This window comes from Colossoma macropomum, unplaced genomic scaffold (genome assembly GCF_904425465.1).
Source record: "Colossoma macropomum unplaced genomic scaffold, Colossoma_macropomum, whole genome shotgun sequence".
In the NCBI taxonomy this organism is placed as follows: Eukaryota; Metazoa; Chordata; class Actinopteri; order Characiformes; family Serrasalmidae; genus Colossoma; species Colossoma macropomum.
Window position 1 is genome coordinate 8,927,815 of NW_023494794.1, and position 16,351 is coordinate 8,944,165.

General features: G+C 40.2%; 1 protein-coding gene across 1 annotated transcript; it reads right to left on the bottom strand.

The window, feature by feature from the left end:
• Positions 1–364: 364 nt before the first annotated feature.
• On the bottom strand, positions 365–14,625 carry kptn (kaptin (actin binding protein)). The gene is made up of 12 exons (XM_036580091.1): positions 14,156–14,625; positions 12,321–12,403; positions 12,115–12,199; positions 10,736–10,790; positions 8,649–8,727; positions 6,791–6,864; positions 6,189–6,295; positions 5,362–5,457; positions 5,162–5,243; positions 3,453–3,588; positions 1,809–1,982; positions 365–877 (listed from the first exon to the last, which is right to left on the bottom strand). Exons 1-12 carry the CDS (start codon positions 14,364–14,366, stop codon positions 746–748), a joined length of 1,314 nt encoding a protein of 437 aa, XP_036435984.1. The 5' UTR covers positions 14,367–14,625; the 3' UTR covers positions 365–745.
• Between the last annotated feature and the right edge of the window lie 1,726 nt (positions 14,626–16,351).

Genomic DNA, 16,351 nt, shown 5'->3' on the forward strand with positions numbered 1-16,351 from the left:
AAATCCTATCAAACAATGAACACAATGGGCCTCATTCATCAGTCTTCCTACGTTTTATTCTTTGTTCTTGAGAGGTTCTTCGAAAAAGTCTATCAGATTCATGACGTGTTCTTAAACCACAGAACTGTTCACACCTTTGTGTTCTTAAATGTGTGTAGAGTCGGTTTTTACCTAAAAACAAATCAGAAAACACAATGTTAAAATCTTTGTGAAAACTGCATAAGAGGGTTTTAAGAAGAAATTTCTTCTTAAGAATGGTCGGTGAATGAAGCCCAGTGATATTAAGTCCAATTAAAGAGGTCTAATTAAGCTCTATTTGTAATAAAATATGCAGTTCAGTGTTCTTTAAGTACTGATATCCACAATATGGTCAGTAAAGCATACTGTGACAAAATTTATCACAATACCGATAAAACATTGTCATACTGCCCACCCATAGTACCATCTACCATTTCTTAATAGCAGAGTGAGAGTGTAAGAATCAGCTGACTTACAGGAAGCATCAAGCTGACCCAACCATGCTGAGATTAGCTCTCCGTTTGCTAACAGATCGTATGGGAAACCTACACGGTCGACTCCTGCAGCTGCTCTGGAACATCCCTTTCTATTGATCAGTGCTTTTCTATGGCGACTACATGTTATAGAAGCTGTATTAAAAGCTATGGATGAACCTCAAAGTAGCTGGATTCACTCATTAGATGGGCTGTCTGGATACGTCTGAATATATAGTGTAGTTGTGCGCAGTCTATGAGGATGAAGCTGTTGTCCGTTCACAGTCCTGCTTTGTGATTGGCTGGTCTTTGGGTGCAGCAGACAGTTTGGCCACTCTGTTGGCCAGACGCTGAAGGACGAGGTCGGCTGTACTCGTGAGACTGTGCTGTAGAGAGAACCAGAAAGAGAACATGAGGAACCAAATAGTGGGAGGAAGACTAAGAATAAATAACCCTGAAAGCACTCGCTGTGTATCACAATCACCTTAAACCTTATAGAGAGGTTAAGTCTCAGTGTCTCACATCTCATTTACAAATAAGAAAACATTTGAAGGCGAAAACCAAAAGTGGCACTTTTATGGCAAAATAACAGCTTTTAAATCTTCATTTTTGTTTTAGGGCTCAGACACCAAACTGATGAAGAGCTTGCTCCAGCTAAGACTGATGACCTTCCGTTCTCTATACCAGGAGACGGCAGTCTGTAAAACTACAACATACACCAATTAGGCATAACATCATGACCACCTCCTTGTTTCTACGCTCATTGTCCATTTTTTCAGCTCCACTTACTATACAGGTGCAAAGATTTTTGCCAATCTGAATGAATACACTCAGATTATAGATTAAGACTGAGGTGTTTATCTGCTCACGTCTTTTAAAGATCAGAGCATAAACTTCGTCTCCTCTGCAGATCAGTTTCTGCTCTGCCATGTTGAATGGTATAAACTTTCTCTATGACGCGACGAACATGATCAGAACGGACTTTCCGATTGGGAATGTAATCAGATACAGGCGTTTACACGGATATTATTCTTCTATTTAACGGATTATTTATAGGATTACCCACCTCGATCAGTCGGATAGAAATTGTATTCCGAATGGCCTCAATCAGAATAGTCTATTCCGATAAAGGTGTATTCATGGAAGTGTTCTATTCCGATTGAGCTTTGTCAGATTATTAATGGATTAATGGATTATTAGGCTGCATGTAAACGTGGCTACTGATGTGTCCACTTAAAAACAGAATGTGTTGTTTGTTTTAACACATTTTTTTTTAGAGTGTACATGTTCTACAAAGGAATGAATGAATGAATGAACCTGTAAAATGTGCAGTCCTTTTATTGTAAGAATGGCCAGTTCCTTCACCCCGTCCCCTGTGAGGTCCAGGTAAATGATTGACAGCAGGGGGCTCTTGAAGCTCCGCCTCCACATCAACTGGAACTGCCCCTCTGTTGCTCCAACTGGCTGCTGAAATTTGTAGCACAGAAGGTCCTGTGGGGGAATCAAGGGTTATATAGCCAAAAAGTCATGGAAGCTTATGTGCACCAGTTAGCACTGTGCTACCTGCCCAAATCACCACACGTCTCAAACCATGTTCAGTAATGTCTAATATGCTTATATACTTTCTGACGCTATCCTTGGGTTTCAGTCACGTGACTCCTCTGTTGTGGCCGCCATATTTGGGACCGAATTTCTGGCATCGCTGCTCCACACGGACGTAACTAGAGGTGAAAGATGGGTAAAATGACTCTCCTTACTTTGGAAAAGAAAAAACGTGACCTCGACAGAGTCGATAAAATAGGCTGAGATCCTTCTATAGTTTCCCCTGAACTCCTGGTCCCACTTTAACGGACGGAAAACTGCCAAATCTGTGTTTTCCTGACATTTATATTTATCTCATACTCAGCCCCTCTCCCTATTCTGGAGAGTCTCTCAAAGCATTTAAAAGCACAGAAGCCCACCAGCTCTTCACATCAGGGTGGGTAAAGGATCCCATGGTGTTGCATAAAGAGGAGAAAAACTCTGTGATCATAGGAGGAACGACATCGGCTAATTAACACAGATGTGATCAATTCTAGCCTTTAGATCACTTTCACTGATGTTATCAGCCGAGAGATGAACAGTCGCCCCCTAACGGAGCTGCAGACAGCCGGTATAACTTTACTCTCTGTTTCTGATTTAAATGAGGTTTGAATGGAGAAACATAATCGTTAAATATCAGACTGAATGTTGTGAGTCGGAAAACGACGTCGTGTTTCGAAAGACGTGATTCTGTAATAGTGTCTAGTGCCGTTAGTGCAGAGTTCAGCTCCAGTCCTGCAACCCCTGCACTGCATAACTGTGGTTTCCCTGGTTAAAATATCTGATATACCTGAGCTGAACGAGGTGAACAGCAGAGAGAAACACTAAACTATACAGTGCAGTGGCTCCAAGCCTGGAGTCAAAACACTGACTTAAAGGTCTGTGTGTCTCTCGTCTCTCAGCGTCTGTGTTGCAGGTGAATCATTCACAAAGCAGAGTGAATTGAAGGCAGCAAGCAGCGCAGTCACTCCGTGATTCGGTCCTCAAAATGACGGCGACTATACAGTGTGATGTCACGCGAAACGTGAGAATACAACACACTGTTATCTGTAAACACGGACACTAGTAGTCTCAAGACTGCTACTAGTCTATCAGAGACACTTGAGATATGACTTTGCATTAGCTACATTAGCCTCGTAGTTCCAGTGCAAAACTAAAAAAGCAAACGTGTCTTGGTTGATTGACCACATTCAGGTTAAGAGGGGATTCCTTTAAACTTCACAAGTATATTTAAGGCAAAAAATTATTACACATAATTTGTGGACACATTCACTGATCGCAGCCTTGGATGGACGGATTTCTTTTACCTTGTAAAGGAAAGAAAGAAAATCAAAAGTCTATATTAAAGCTTTTTTTCAGGGATGAGGAGTTTGTGTGTACCTGACCATACGTTCCCAATAACACCTCCAGCTGTCCGTCAAAGTCCAGATCAATAAGCAGAGCACACAGAACAGCGTCACACTGATCGCTGTCTGATAAACACACCGGCCTGCTGACACCACACCGCTCCACATCTCTGACAACACACACACACAGGTGTACACGATCTTAGGATGTGGGATTAAACATGAACATCCACAAGTACCAGTATGTATTAGTATATTAATATCTTACAAAACAAATGTTTTTATATATGTGTGTGTTAATATTTTATTAATTAATAATTATGAACACAATATATGTACATCACTGCTGTCGAAACAAAACATCATAACGCCACAATGTTAACTTCACAGGAGAAGGAAAAAACGTAACTAATGGAACTTGTCCAAGCACTTTTGGAGCATTTCTTTTGGTTCAGTCATTCTGAAATTTTAGCACGTCGTAATGGTCAACTGGCATTTTCAAATTTGGACAAAAATGTAGGTTTTGTTCCGACAGCACCTATAAATACTGGACAAAAGTCAAGAGACCACCTTTCATTTATTCATGTTTCCAGACACAATGACCACAACAACACATCGTCATTAAGTTATTCATTCTTCAGCGTTAAGAAAAAAAGCAGAAAATATATGATGTCCTAAATGTAACTAAAGCCCAGCAGTGAGGAGCTGAACTTTACCCTCCTCTGCTGTCACTGTAGACTGGCAGGGTCGCCTACAGAGCAGCGCTGGTAGCTGTTAATGAAGTAATGCTCTTTTTATTTGAGGGTCCCGTTTCATAGGGGAAGATTTCAACCACTACCCCTTCTAACTCAGTTCCAAGGGCCAGGGTGACACCCGAAACCAAGGGGTAGGGGTAAAAGTAAGAAATGGGATCAGGCCTTAGTATCATTTCTCAGTATTTGGCGTGTTCACTCTTCACCTTTATTACAGCTTCCATTCTTTTAGTTTTTCATAGAAATCTCCACACCTCCAAAGTTCAGTCTTAGAAGTTGGTTTAGCATCTTCTGCTCCTCACAATCCAAACAATTTCTGTCCCTGGTGGTCTCTAGAGGTTCTTGTCTAATCTGTTTAGAAACATCTGCCTTGGCCATTTTAGATGCACATGAGAAAGTCAGCTTGAAGGCAGTTAAGGTGAGTCTGGGTAGCTGTTTATGTGAATGTTGGTATCCATTTCAAGGGGAACATTTGGCCTCATTCTCCAATATCTACCTTAGTTTTTTCTCAAATTAGTAATTGAGAAAGATCCTAATAAAAAGTCTGTGTCAGATTCATGACGTGTTCTTAAACCACAGAACTGTTCTCACCTTTGTGCTCTGAGTCTGTGTAGATTCTGTTCTTACCTAAGAACAAATCCCAGATAAGAAAACATCGATGAGTGTCAGAATCTTGGTGAGAACTCTGTAAGTGGGTTTTAAGAAGAAATGATTTCTTAAGAACAGTTGTTGAATGAGACCCAGTGTCAGTGACTCCTCTGGGAACAGCTGTCGTTGGGAGGAAACAGCTGTAACTGGTTTTAGGTTTAGAAGGATGGAAGAATTAAGGTGGCAGTAGATGCACAAAAGTAAAGCGTGGATGAATTAAATACTGACAGATTTTATACTCAGCGCTGGACGTTTCTGTGCAAACTTCCGTTCCTGTTTTCTGCTTTTTTCCTGACACCGAAAAATAAATAACTTGTACACAGAAACAGAAACTGATCCTCACCTGTAAACAACAGCCATCTCAATAGTGCTGGTCACCAAGAGGTTATACTCTGTTACCTCGGTCACCTCGTCCACCTGAAGCCCTGCAGACCAAACACAGTGATCGGGTGTGGCACAAGCGCAACATAAATATGGCAAACTTACAGCAGGCACACACACACACACACACACACACACACACACACACACACACACACTCACCCTCTGTGTTACTGTTGTGGGCCGGCAGCTTCAGAGGGAAGAGGGACACTGTGGATATCGGACTGTCCTGCTGTAAACGCCAACTCTGGAGAATCTCTGAAACACAAACAAACGTGAAAGTATAAACCTGCGAGTGCTCAGAAACCGTGTCACTGTTTTTATATACAGTCACTGCCAGAACAAATTCTCTTATCTCTAAAAAGTAACTTTACAGGAAGGAGAGAAAAATATTCTCAACTGTCAAAGTAACAAGATTTAATTTGAAGTCATTTTGGACAAAATACAGTGTGAATGGCTGGCATTTTCAAATTCTGCCCAAAACTGCTGTTACAACAGCAATCATAGGCTTGTACAGAGGGGTCCAAAAGTCTAATTTAATTCATAGTTTTTCATTACAAAATTCATTATCGGAATGACAAATAGGGTGGAAAAGAGAATCTCACCAAATCTGAACATGAATTTCTGAATCTCAGTGCTGTGTTTGTCCTTCTTTTGCTTTAATGACAGAAGGCGCTCGAGCTGGTTAGTGCAACTCCATCTGAGAGTCGTCTGAACACGAGCTTCAACAGAAGCGATAAGACTAAAAAACAATCTGACCTTTTTAAACGGAAAATGAACACAGATTTGCTTAATTTTGAATAGTGAACAAGAAATAGGGCACAACCTTTAATATTGTCTTCATTTTACCATCCTTTGTTCACATTTTTTCAAAATTCTAAAATGTTTATTTCCAGGTTTAAATAAAATCCCAGTTTTTCAATGGGTTCTCAGACTTTTGGACCCCACTGTATTCAGCATGTGTTGTGTGTGTGTGTGTTGTGTGTTACCAGGTCCTCTCTGGTTGACGAGAGCGAGTCCAACACAACCGTTCTGACAGCCAAACGCGGTGAGACGACGACCATCGTCAATACTTAAAACATCCAGCCACAGCACACTGCAGCAGACAGGCACACAGTACAGTCACTCAGACTATACTGATACTGATACTGATGAGCACCAGAGCTGTCAGAACGCAAACTGAAATACTAGCTTTTGTCAAATTACAAAAAAAGCATACATTAGTGTACAAACCACAACTGACATCTGTATCTGAGTCGCATCTAAAAGCCTTATTCACTTCTATCACTTTTATTTTCTCATGGTTAGGCTGACTGAGAGGTTCTGAGGATGACTGATTCACCTTCTTGGACACACAACTTTGGTGTTTAGCCCACTGCAGCATAGTTATTTTCTGTTTATCTTTAAAAAATAATGTATTTAAAATCCAAATATATTCAAACGTTTGAAAGGAAATTAAAATAAGATCTTGACTTTCATTTCTGAGCACAGCTAAGACCCCAAATGAGCACTGTTTACAAGTAAATACACAAGTTTTCCCTTCAGACTTCAGCAAATTGAGAAAATTCATGAACACGTTCACTTTACTCACTTGCTTGGCAGCTCTTTAAGTTCAGGGAAGAGCCTCTCCACTGGCTGCTCCTCAAACTGGTGCAGCGAGGCATTCTACCAATCAGAGAGAGGGAGAGAGAGAGAGTAAAAGACTGAAATACTTCTACTAGTTAACTCCTTAAATGACCCGAAGTTTTATTACACACGTCTATAATCTAAGAATAGCTCGAACAGTTTGCATTGGAGTCAATGTAGTTCCTGAATAATGAGCCTGGGTATGTAATAAGCTGGGAGTTTAAGGGGTTTCAGGAATGGTTTGGTTAAAAAAACCAAATATACACCATTTTCCACCCCAAATGTAGCTGATCAACCAGAACATGTCTGATCTCCATATCTGGCTTTACTGGATCTACAACACTAACGCTGCTAACTGGAAGTCAATAGTCACCTAAATCGTTTCTGTGAATTCATCCACAAAACTTTAACCCACTGAAGCTGCATCCAGAAATCTCGAGTGTAATCTGCAGCGTCCACATGCGCAGTGTGGGCGCACTGGACATAAAGTCAGAGTCAAAATTGAGCCTGTCTAGTGTGGCTAACCGCAGCTACACAGTGAAGTTTAGTTCATTGTTACAGTTCACAGAGTCCCAAACCACATCTAATTTACTCAGACTTGCTTCAGTGGTTTGATCACATGCCAGGTACCGAGGCTGTTTATTGAACTGGGAAAATCTGCCTTTAGTTACAGGGAACCAGCGAACTGGACCCTCACTACAGGAAACACTGAAGCTCAGTTCACTGGGTCACTCAGTCACTTTAAATGTTTAACCACCTCCACTCTGCCTGTTTTACCTGATTCTCACTATTATTGTTTTATTTTCATTATTTTTTATCCATCATCTAAACCGCTTATCCTTCTGGGTCGCGGTGGGGTGCTGGAGCCTATCCCAGCTGTCATTGGGCGGAAGGCAGGATACACCCTGGACAGGTCGCCAGTCCATCGCAGGGCAGACAGACAGACATACACATTCACACACACACTCACACCTAGGGGCAATTTAGCATGTCCAATTGGCCTGACTCATGTTTTTGGCCTGTGGGAGGAAACCGGAGTACCCGGAGGAAACCCACGCAGACACGGGGAGAACAGGCCAACTCTTGTCATCAACCCTGGTCATCCAGCTGGGAATCGAACCCAGGCCATTCTTGCTGTGAGGCGACAGCGCTACCCACTGTGCGCCGTGCCACCCCATTATTTTTTATTTATTTATTATTTATTATTATTCTTGTTTAAATTATGATTATTTTATATCATTTTATATTGTTTCAGTCATTTTAATTCATTTTTAGTTTACTTTTTGATCTTATTCTGATTGGATTTTATTGACTTGTACATTTTAGCTACATTTTAATTATTGTTTTATATTTTCTACTCTACTTTTTATGTATTTTTATTATTAAATGTTTCTTTTTTTATACTTACCTGATTTGAGTCATTTTTTAATTAAATTTACTTTTATTATTTGATATGTTTTTACACATTACCAATCCTTTTTCCTGTATCGGTAACACTGTAAATGAGGGTCACCCTCAATGTTCCCCGAGGTTAAATAAAGGTTGATTGATTGATATCAACACGTCTGCGCAACCTTACTGATGTGCTGGATGTGGGTTCAGTGTATTGAGAGAAGTTTTGTGGACGTATTTACAGAAAAATGAGGTGACTGTTGACTTGTTAGTGTTTTTTAGCAATGTTAGCCTAGCAGCTTCAGCGCTGAAGAAGCAAAACTTGGACAATAAACATGTTGATCGACGACACCTGGGTTAAGAGGAAAACTGTGCACATTGGAATTTTAGCTGAAATGTTCCTTTAAAGTAGGAACACACAGAGTTTGTACCTCTTTGTAGAGGTGAATGCGCTGGTCATGTCCACTGAGCAGAAACACAGTCTCTCTCTGACCCTCTCCGAACTGCAACCTGTAAAACACAACGAACATATACAACACAGACACTGTAGACAACAAAGAGTGCACAAAAAATGTGTAATTTTATATATATATATATATATATATATATATATATATATATATATATATATATATATATAGATAGTCACTGTTGGAACAAAACCTTGTATCTCTAAATGGTAACTTTGCAAGAGAAGGAAAAAACATGAACATTTCTGTTCATCATCATTTTTTGAAGGTTTCAAATTACGCAAAAAAAGTAAAAAATGACAAAAATGAAGACACAAGACTCTCTGAGGAACCATGACAATACAAGACATAATAATTTATAATAATATATCAGTGTACCTAAAACATTCTTCCCTGTGATAAAATCGCAGAAACGCACAGCCTCAAGTGTCTTATTGCTTTTATGAAACGGCAGCCAACATAAAATATGATAAAATACACCATTTTTCAGAAAATAATTTAAGTTATTCTCAATAATAACCGACATAAACAAGTATTCCGCCAAGAAATGTAGTTCCTTTAGAATATGGTATCACTGCCAATCAACCATGGACCGCTGAATGAGGAGAACGTTCAGTCGCCCGTCGCTGTATATTGTGGTCATTTCATGAACTTCTTAACTTTTAGTCATATAACAATGGACATATGATAAATCAGCACTGTTTAATGCAAAAACTTTCACTTTATAAGAACTTTTCTGTCACCAAATCACCACCGCAAGTCTTATTTAGTACCATCCAGCAGCGCCATCTTCTGGGGCTGAATCTCAAACGGCTCCCTGCTCCCTACATAGTGCACTACGTAGGAGTTTAAATACTGGATTCTGCACCACACTGGCACAAAATACAGCTAAGAAACAGTCATTTGGGACACATTGACACTGGATACATGAAGCACTGTTTGGCTGTAGAGGCTAAAATGTTGAAACTTTCATAGTTAACACACTGTTTAGGGAGTACGGAGCAATGTGGGATTCAGCCGTTCACGTATGTGTGTAGATATAGATATATATCTGTCAGAAGAAAACCTCGTATCTCCAAAATGGTAACTTTACAGAAGAAGGAAAAAACCCACTTTACTTTTAATGTGAGTCGATGGAAACAGACTTCTTTCCAAGTCATTTTGGGCTGTTTTTTTTGGTCCATTCTTTATGAAATTTACACACAATGTAAAGGACAACAGGCATTTTTAAAAACTGAAAAAAATGACAAAAGTGGAGATACAAAGTTTTGTTCCACCAGCAGCGATATATATATATATATATATATATATATATATATATATATATATATATATATATATATATATATATATATATATATATATATATATATGTATTACATTAACTGCAAAATGCACCAAGTAAGCCTTCTACTAGTTCTGGTAACCTTATTGACTTAATGATAGCTGATGGTAGTGGTCGATAGTCGATGATATGGGTGAAAAAAAATTACGATACACGATTCTACCACGATACTGTGACACAGACAAAATGCGCTAATAGTCACATTTAAAATCTGCTATCAAAAACTATGAATACAACAGTTATTAGTCAACATTTCACATAATGCAGTATATCTAGTTAAACAGGCCTAATTACACTGTTTATAAAGAAACCTGCAGTTGTTCAGTGTTCTGACGATACAGTACATATTATCACGATAATATTAAAATACCATCATATTGCTCGCCTCTACCTAACAGTGCTAAGTAAGATCAACATGTCATTACATCACACTCACCATTAAACCAAACCAATGCTCAACACCACAAGTCTATCATACAACTGTAAAAGGTATAATAGTGTCTGATAAATAAAGTGTACAGTCGATGTAAACATGATGAACAGACTTCCTCATGCTCTCATTCAGAGCTATTATTTGTGTAGTAATTCCTTGTGAGGGAATGTTCTTATTAAAATGCAGGTCCCCATCATAGTGTATCTGATCTACATACATACTCTAAACACAAATATACAGTCTGGGTTTGATTTTCCAGTGTTTACTCACTCAGTGTGGTAGAGCTGGAAGGGGGTGAACTGCAGCTCCAGGTTCAGGCAGCTCTCTGTAAAAACATCAGCAGTTTCTCTTATTCAGAATCACTCAATCGCTGCACTGAGATGGTAATACACTACAACCACCCCCCCCAAAAAAAATACTCTAAAAACTTCATATATGAGCAGTTTGACCTGCTCTAACTCTACACCAGTCCTTAGGGGCCACCAGACGCTCCACATTTCTGCTCTAATTCAGGCCACAACACACCTGTACCAGGAGCACCTTCAATCTCCAATCACTGTGGACCGTTCCTCTCGTCTGATGGGCGTGTCAGAAGTGTAACCCAGTCAGCAGCGGCGTGTATAAACTAATAAATTCTAACAGATTATAATAAAGTTCTCTGCAAATGTAGCTGCTTGTAACATCCTAGGGCGTATTCTGTAATGTTATTAGGGTCCAAGCACACAGGAATTGCTCCAATTTTCTTATTGTCAGTTTTTTTTTCCTGAAAAACGTGTTGTGGAGAAGAGACCGTAATTCCTAGAGACACCAAACTTATGTGGGTAGGTGTAGTTTGTGTTCATCTAGCCAGGCAACAAAAATACCCTGAATGGCCAAAGGGGGGCGCTATACAGCAGCAAAACACATATTGCCTCATAACTACTATCACCAGAAAGGGTTGCCAAGCTTGACATTGTAACAGTAGCAGAACCCTTGCTGGTGCTATACAGAACCCTTTTCAAAAAGGTTCAAAAACGCTTTCATGATGCAAAGAACCTGTTAATCCTGCAAAGGGTGCTTTGAGTGTTCATGGTTCATGGTTCTATATAGAACCATTGTCTTTCATAAAGAAACCCTTGAAGAACCACTTTTTTAAGAGTGTAGAGATCTACCTTCCTTCAGACTTTGTCCCCAACCCTAATCGAGTCCACCATGGGGGCCATTTCACAAAGCAAGATTTCTCCGTTCAGCCAAACTTAAAGTCTGTCCAATAAGAAAAGAGTTGATGGACTTTCTTACTGGACAGTCCTCAACATTGAGCTTAACTTACCTGGATAACCCAGATATCCTGCTTTGTGAAAGACCCCCAGATCCATCTAATGTCTGCCTTCAGACAGTCTTGTTTAGCTGACGGAGGTGTTAGATTTGGGCTGAAGGTGAAACCTACAGGAAGGTAGATCTCCAGGAGGACAGCTGGTGACCACTGGACTACAGTCTGTAATCGTAGAACTACAAAATGCACTAATGTGGTCAGTGGACAGGAAAAAAATGGACAGAGTGCACATATAAAAATATCAAAGTTTATGAATCATTTAATTCAAAACTGCTTATTGTCCCAGCCTTAGGCCCCGCCTCCATCATACGAGAGCATTTCGATGTGCATGACTCACGTGCAATGGACTCCAGATTGAACTCTGACCCCGGCTCATAGTCACAGTAGATGTTCAGAAACGGAGTGGCCTTATCTCCCGAGTCCTGAGAGAGAGAGAGAGAAAGGGGGGATTAAAGGTAAAGGAAAAGACATAAACTCAGCTCTGAGTCCTGATTTGAACCACACCTCGCTCAAGATGTTCAACGTGACGCCTCCAAAGCTCACCTTGATAAAAGTGATGCCCACCACCAGGCCTCTGTTGGGGGGAGACTTGTTGAACGCATCAATGGAGACAATCTCAGCATCAACTGTGTGGAAAAAGTGGACGTTTTGTTTACGTTGCACCAAAATGCAAAACGGCATTTTCCAACCAGGGGCTGGATTCACTAAAGTGTCTTTAGATAGAAAACCTTCTTAAATGTGCAGTTTTGCTTAATGAAACTTAAGAAAAAAGCTCATTTTTCCAAAAACTTTAAGAATTTTCTTAATTTCTTTCTCAACTTTTCTCTTAAGAACAGTTAGAAGAACCAGCATACATTCTTCATTCACCAGCATTTTCTCACATCTTGTTCTTGAGAAAGATCCTGAGAAAAAGTCTACGTCAGATTCATGACGTGTCCTTAAACCTCAGAACTGGTCACACCTTTGTGCTCTTGGCTGTGTGTGGACTCAGTTCTCAGAACAAATCCCAGATAAGGAACGCTGGTGAATGTGATAAGGTGTACGGATGTGCAATATGTACAGTAAGGTGTCCCTATGTGCACATGGATAAAATAAACCTATGATTTAGCACGAGATTCAGATTCGGTCCTCATCTCTCCTCTTCCCTCTTCTCTTCTGGCCCCACTGGGAAGAGCTGAAGAGCCTAATGGCTCTAGGGACAAAGGATCTCCTGAGTCTGTCGGTTTATTTGCTGAATATAAAGCTGGACTATGTATGATTTTTCATTTCACTTCTTTTCGTCATCACAACCACAACCTGACGCATAAAGCAGTGGTCACCAGCCCCGGTCCTGGAGATCGACCTTCCTGCAGAGTGAAGTTCCAACTGCGACTGGGCCCACCTGCTCCCGGCTAAAGAACCTCTTCAGAAGTCCTTTATGGGCTGGATCAGATGAATCAGCACTAAAGAAGGGGTTGGGCAGCATACAGGTCGAAGCTAAACTCTGCAGGACAGTAGATCTCCAGGAGGAGGGTTGGTGACCACTGGCATTAAGCTACCTGACTAACAGGGAATCTGCTAGTATTTTAAAAGTAAAAGTGAGCAAGCTGGACGCGACCACGCCCCTTAGCAACAGCACTACCACGTCCCCCGTTGCCATGCGACTTACAAAGCTGCAGTTACTCATTTTTTACTCAAGTTTATTATTCAAAATTTCGTTCCACCTTAAATGGTGCAGCAGGCAGAACAGCCACGCAATTTAAGGTGGAACAGAAAATTCGAAGATGAAGAAGAAGCTGGAGGAGAACAGGAAGGTAAAGGGGAATTTCACCAATTTTTCGAAATTTCTGAACAATTCAGTCTCTGAGAGTAAATGGAGTCATTCGGAGTGGTTCGATGTGAAACATGTCACTATAGAAAAACCTAGTGACTCTGATTTCTTTACAGTGGTGGTGACAGGAACCAGGGGTCACCGTGTCTACAACACAAATATAGCCATTTTATTTACTATCCAAACCACCAGTGAGCCTAATCGTGTCTTCTGAGTTTTATATGTAATGTTGATGGTGGTGAAATAGTCATAAATCTGAAAATCTCGGGGGACTATTTTACCTTACAATGCCCTGCAGGCACCCCTTCTGCCATGAATGGATTAAAATACAATTTAAGGCAAGACTTTATCACGAAACTATAATAAAACAACGAGATAGACATCAGGCAGCATATATCTGACCACTTCATGTAACAGCTTGCTGTGAGGCAGCTTTCAGAGGCTCTTCAGACGTCTGGTTCCCATCACCACCACTGTGAACAGTTCTGACCCCGTTCCTCCAGAACAGAGCGTTTCACACCAGACCATGTCACCCATTTAATCATGCAGCCTTCTGACTCTTTGTTACCTGGTATGTAGGTGAACTGCACCTCTTTGGCCACAGGTCTGATCTTCTGCTGCAGGTCCTGGTATCTGAAACACACCACTTTGCCTTTGAGCGTAGCGGCGAGCAGCTCCTGATCTCCGGCCTGGCAGAGTCCGTACATGTTGCTCTGAGAGGGAAAGCGACTAAAGCTGTCCTCGGCGAACGGACACGAGCCCTTTATATCGGGCAGCATCGCCGCACAGATGGAAAAGCAGGTTAAAGAGATGAAAGAAGGAGGAAAAAACACTGTTTTACTTCATATTTCACTCCGCCGGTCGGGCCATGAGGCGCTCGGACGACCAAAACATCCGGATTTGAAGGGCGGGTTCTAAACGAGCAACCAATCAACGGCGGCATTCGGTGTTTCCGACAAATCAGAAGGTTTCGAACGGCCCGGCGTCAGAACGCTGCGGACGCGTTCCAAACCGTCAGCGCGGCTGTGTCTCAAATGGAAGCCGAAGGTGAAGCAGCCTGGTAAGGTCATAAAGCGGACCAGGGCTCCTCTGCGTCACTCTCTGTCCATCACTCCAGCAAGGTTTCTGAGCAAAAGCCGCATTTCCTTATTTTAGAGCGTATCTGTGTCATTGTCTTCAAACGCTTACGTCAAGTAAACTTTGTAAACATTGTAAACTTAAACTTAAATATATTAAGTATAAAGTCGTAATATTTTGAGAAAAAAGTTGTAACATTTCAAGAAAAAGTCGTGATATTTCGAGAATAAAGTCGTAATATTTTTGAGATAAAAGTCATAATATTTCGATAAAAAAGTAATATTTTAAGAATAAAGTCGCCAGACTAGAATTTTAGTCTAAGTCTATTTTTATTTTTATGAACAGTGGCCCTAAAACTCTGTCGTATTATTGTACTTGTTGCACCTGTATTTGTAATTCTATGTTTGTGTGACTGTCCCTGTATTGTTATTCTTAGATTAATTCTGGTTATAGCTTATAAGACATGATTGTTACTATTAAAAAAACAAAGAAAATAATTTTTTGAAAAATGTACCTGATTTTCTCTTCATAACCTGTTGTATAAGAATACATTTGCAGAGTAGCACTAAGTACTGCGTGTTCTCTCTCTCTTTATCCAGTTTGTGAACTTACCGTTCATTTCATTTTTATTTGTTTTTTTATTTGCCAGATTTGTGTTTGTTTAAATGCTTTACAAAGATATCACAGCTCTTAATATGTCTTTGTCTGCCATCATCACAAAGTTGACTGACTGCTTTTGGGCCCTTAAAGGGTTGAATACAGTTCACACTTTGGATTTTGACCACTTGGAGGCGCACTAGAGAGCTGCAGGCCCTGGACTGGGCTATCAGGCCTGCTAATGCAAGTCTCTGCTTATATGGACTTTACATTAGCAAGCTAAGAACATGATGGTGTGAAGAAACGACAACACGTAACTCACATAAATCACTTTTTGATAAGAAACATTGTATCAGGATGATGGATATATGAGGGAAAAGTGGATTATAAAGGTGTTATTAATAAGCTGTTAGCCTGCTACGCTCTGATTTTCTCTGTCCAGCCTAGCTGTGATTAAACTGGGTTCAAATAAAAGGAATTTCCCTCTTATTTCAAAATTTCTTTGTTAAGAACAAAGTCATTCAGAGTGCTTTGATGTGAAATGGTTCATTATAGAGAAACTTACTGACTCAGATTTCCTTACAGTGGTGGTGATAGGAACCGGACGTCACCATGTCTACAACACAAATATAGCCATTTTATTTACAATCCAAAACCACCAGTGAAGGTTTTTTGGGAACTACTTTGCCTCACAACACTCTGCATTTATCTCTCCACCATGAATGGACGCTTCAGACGTCTGGTTCCTATCACCACCACTGTAAACAATTCTGACTCTGTGTCTTGATTTAATCATGCAGACTTTTTAAATATCAGAGTTTCAGTCTAAGCCAAATGCGTTTGACACTCCAAATTAAAGTGATAATGAGAAAAAAGGAGGGAAATCAAATAAAAACAATAATTAGAAGTTGAAAGAAGCTGAAATCTCATAGCTTAACCTGAACATTATTAATAAATGTGATGTGGGTCCCTTTTTCTCTGGTGTGGAATAACCAAATGTTTACATAATTTCTAGCACCAATTCTCAAAATGTGTCAGCATTATTTAGTTAGATTTCCAGCATTTATTCTGTCTGTTTGGCCTTTTTTAA

Bases quoted from the DNA above. Each gene is read 5' to 3' on its own strand.
- kptn (XM_036580091.1), bottom strand. From the start codon at position 14,366: ATGCTGCCCGATATAAAGGGCTCGTGTCCGTTCGCCGAGGACAGCTTT. The intron at 12,200-12,320 runs GTGAGCTTTGGA...TCTCTCTCTCAG, and splicing joins TGGGCATCACTTTTATCAAG to GACTCGGGAGATAAGGCCAC. The intron at 1,983-3,452 runs GTACACACAAAC...ATTCCCCCACAG, and splicing joins TATTGGGAACGTATGGTCAG to GACCTTCTGTGCTACAAATT.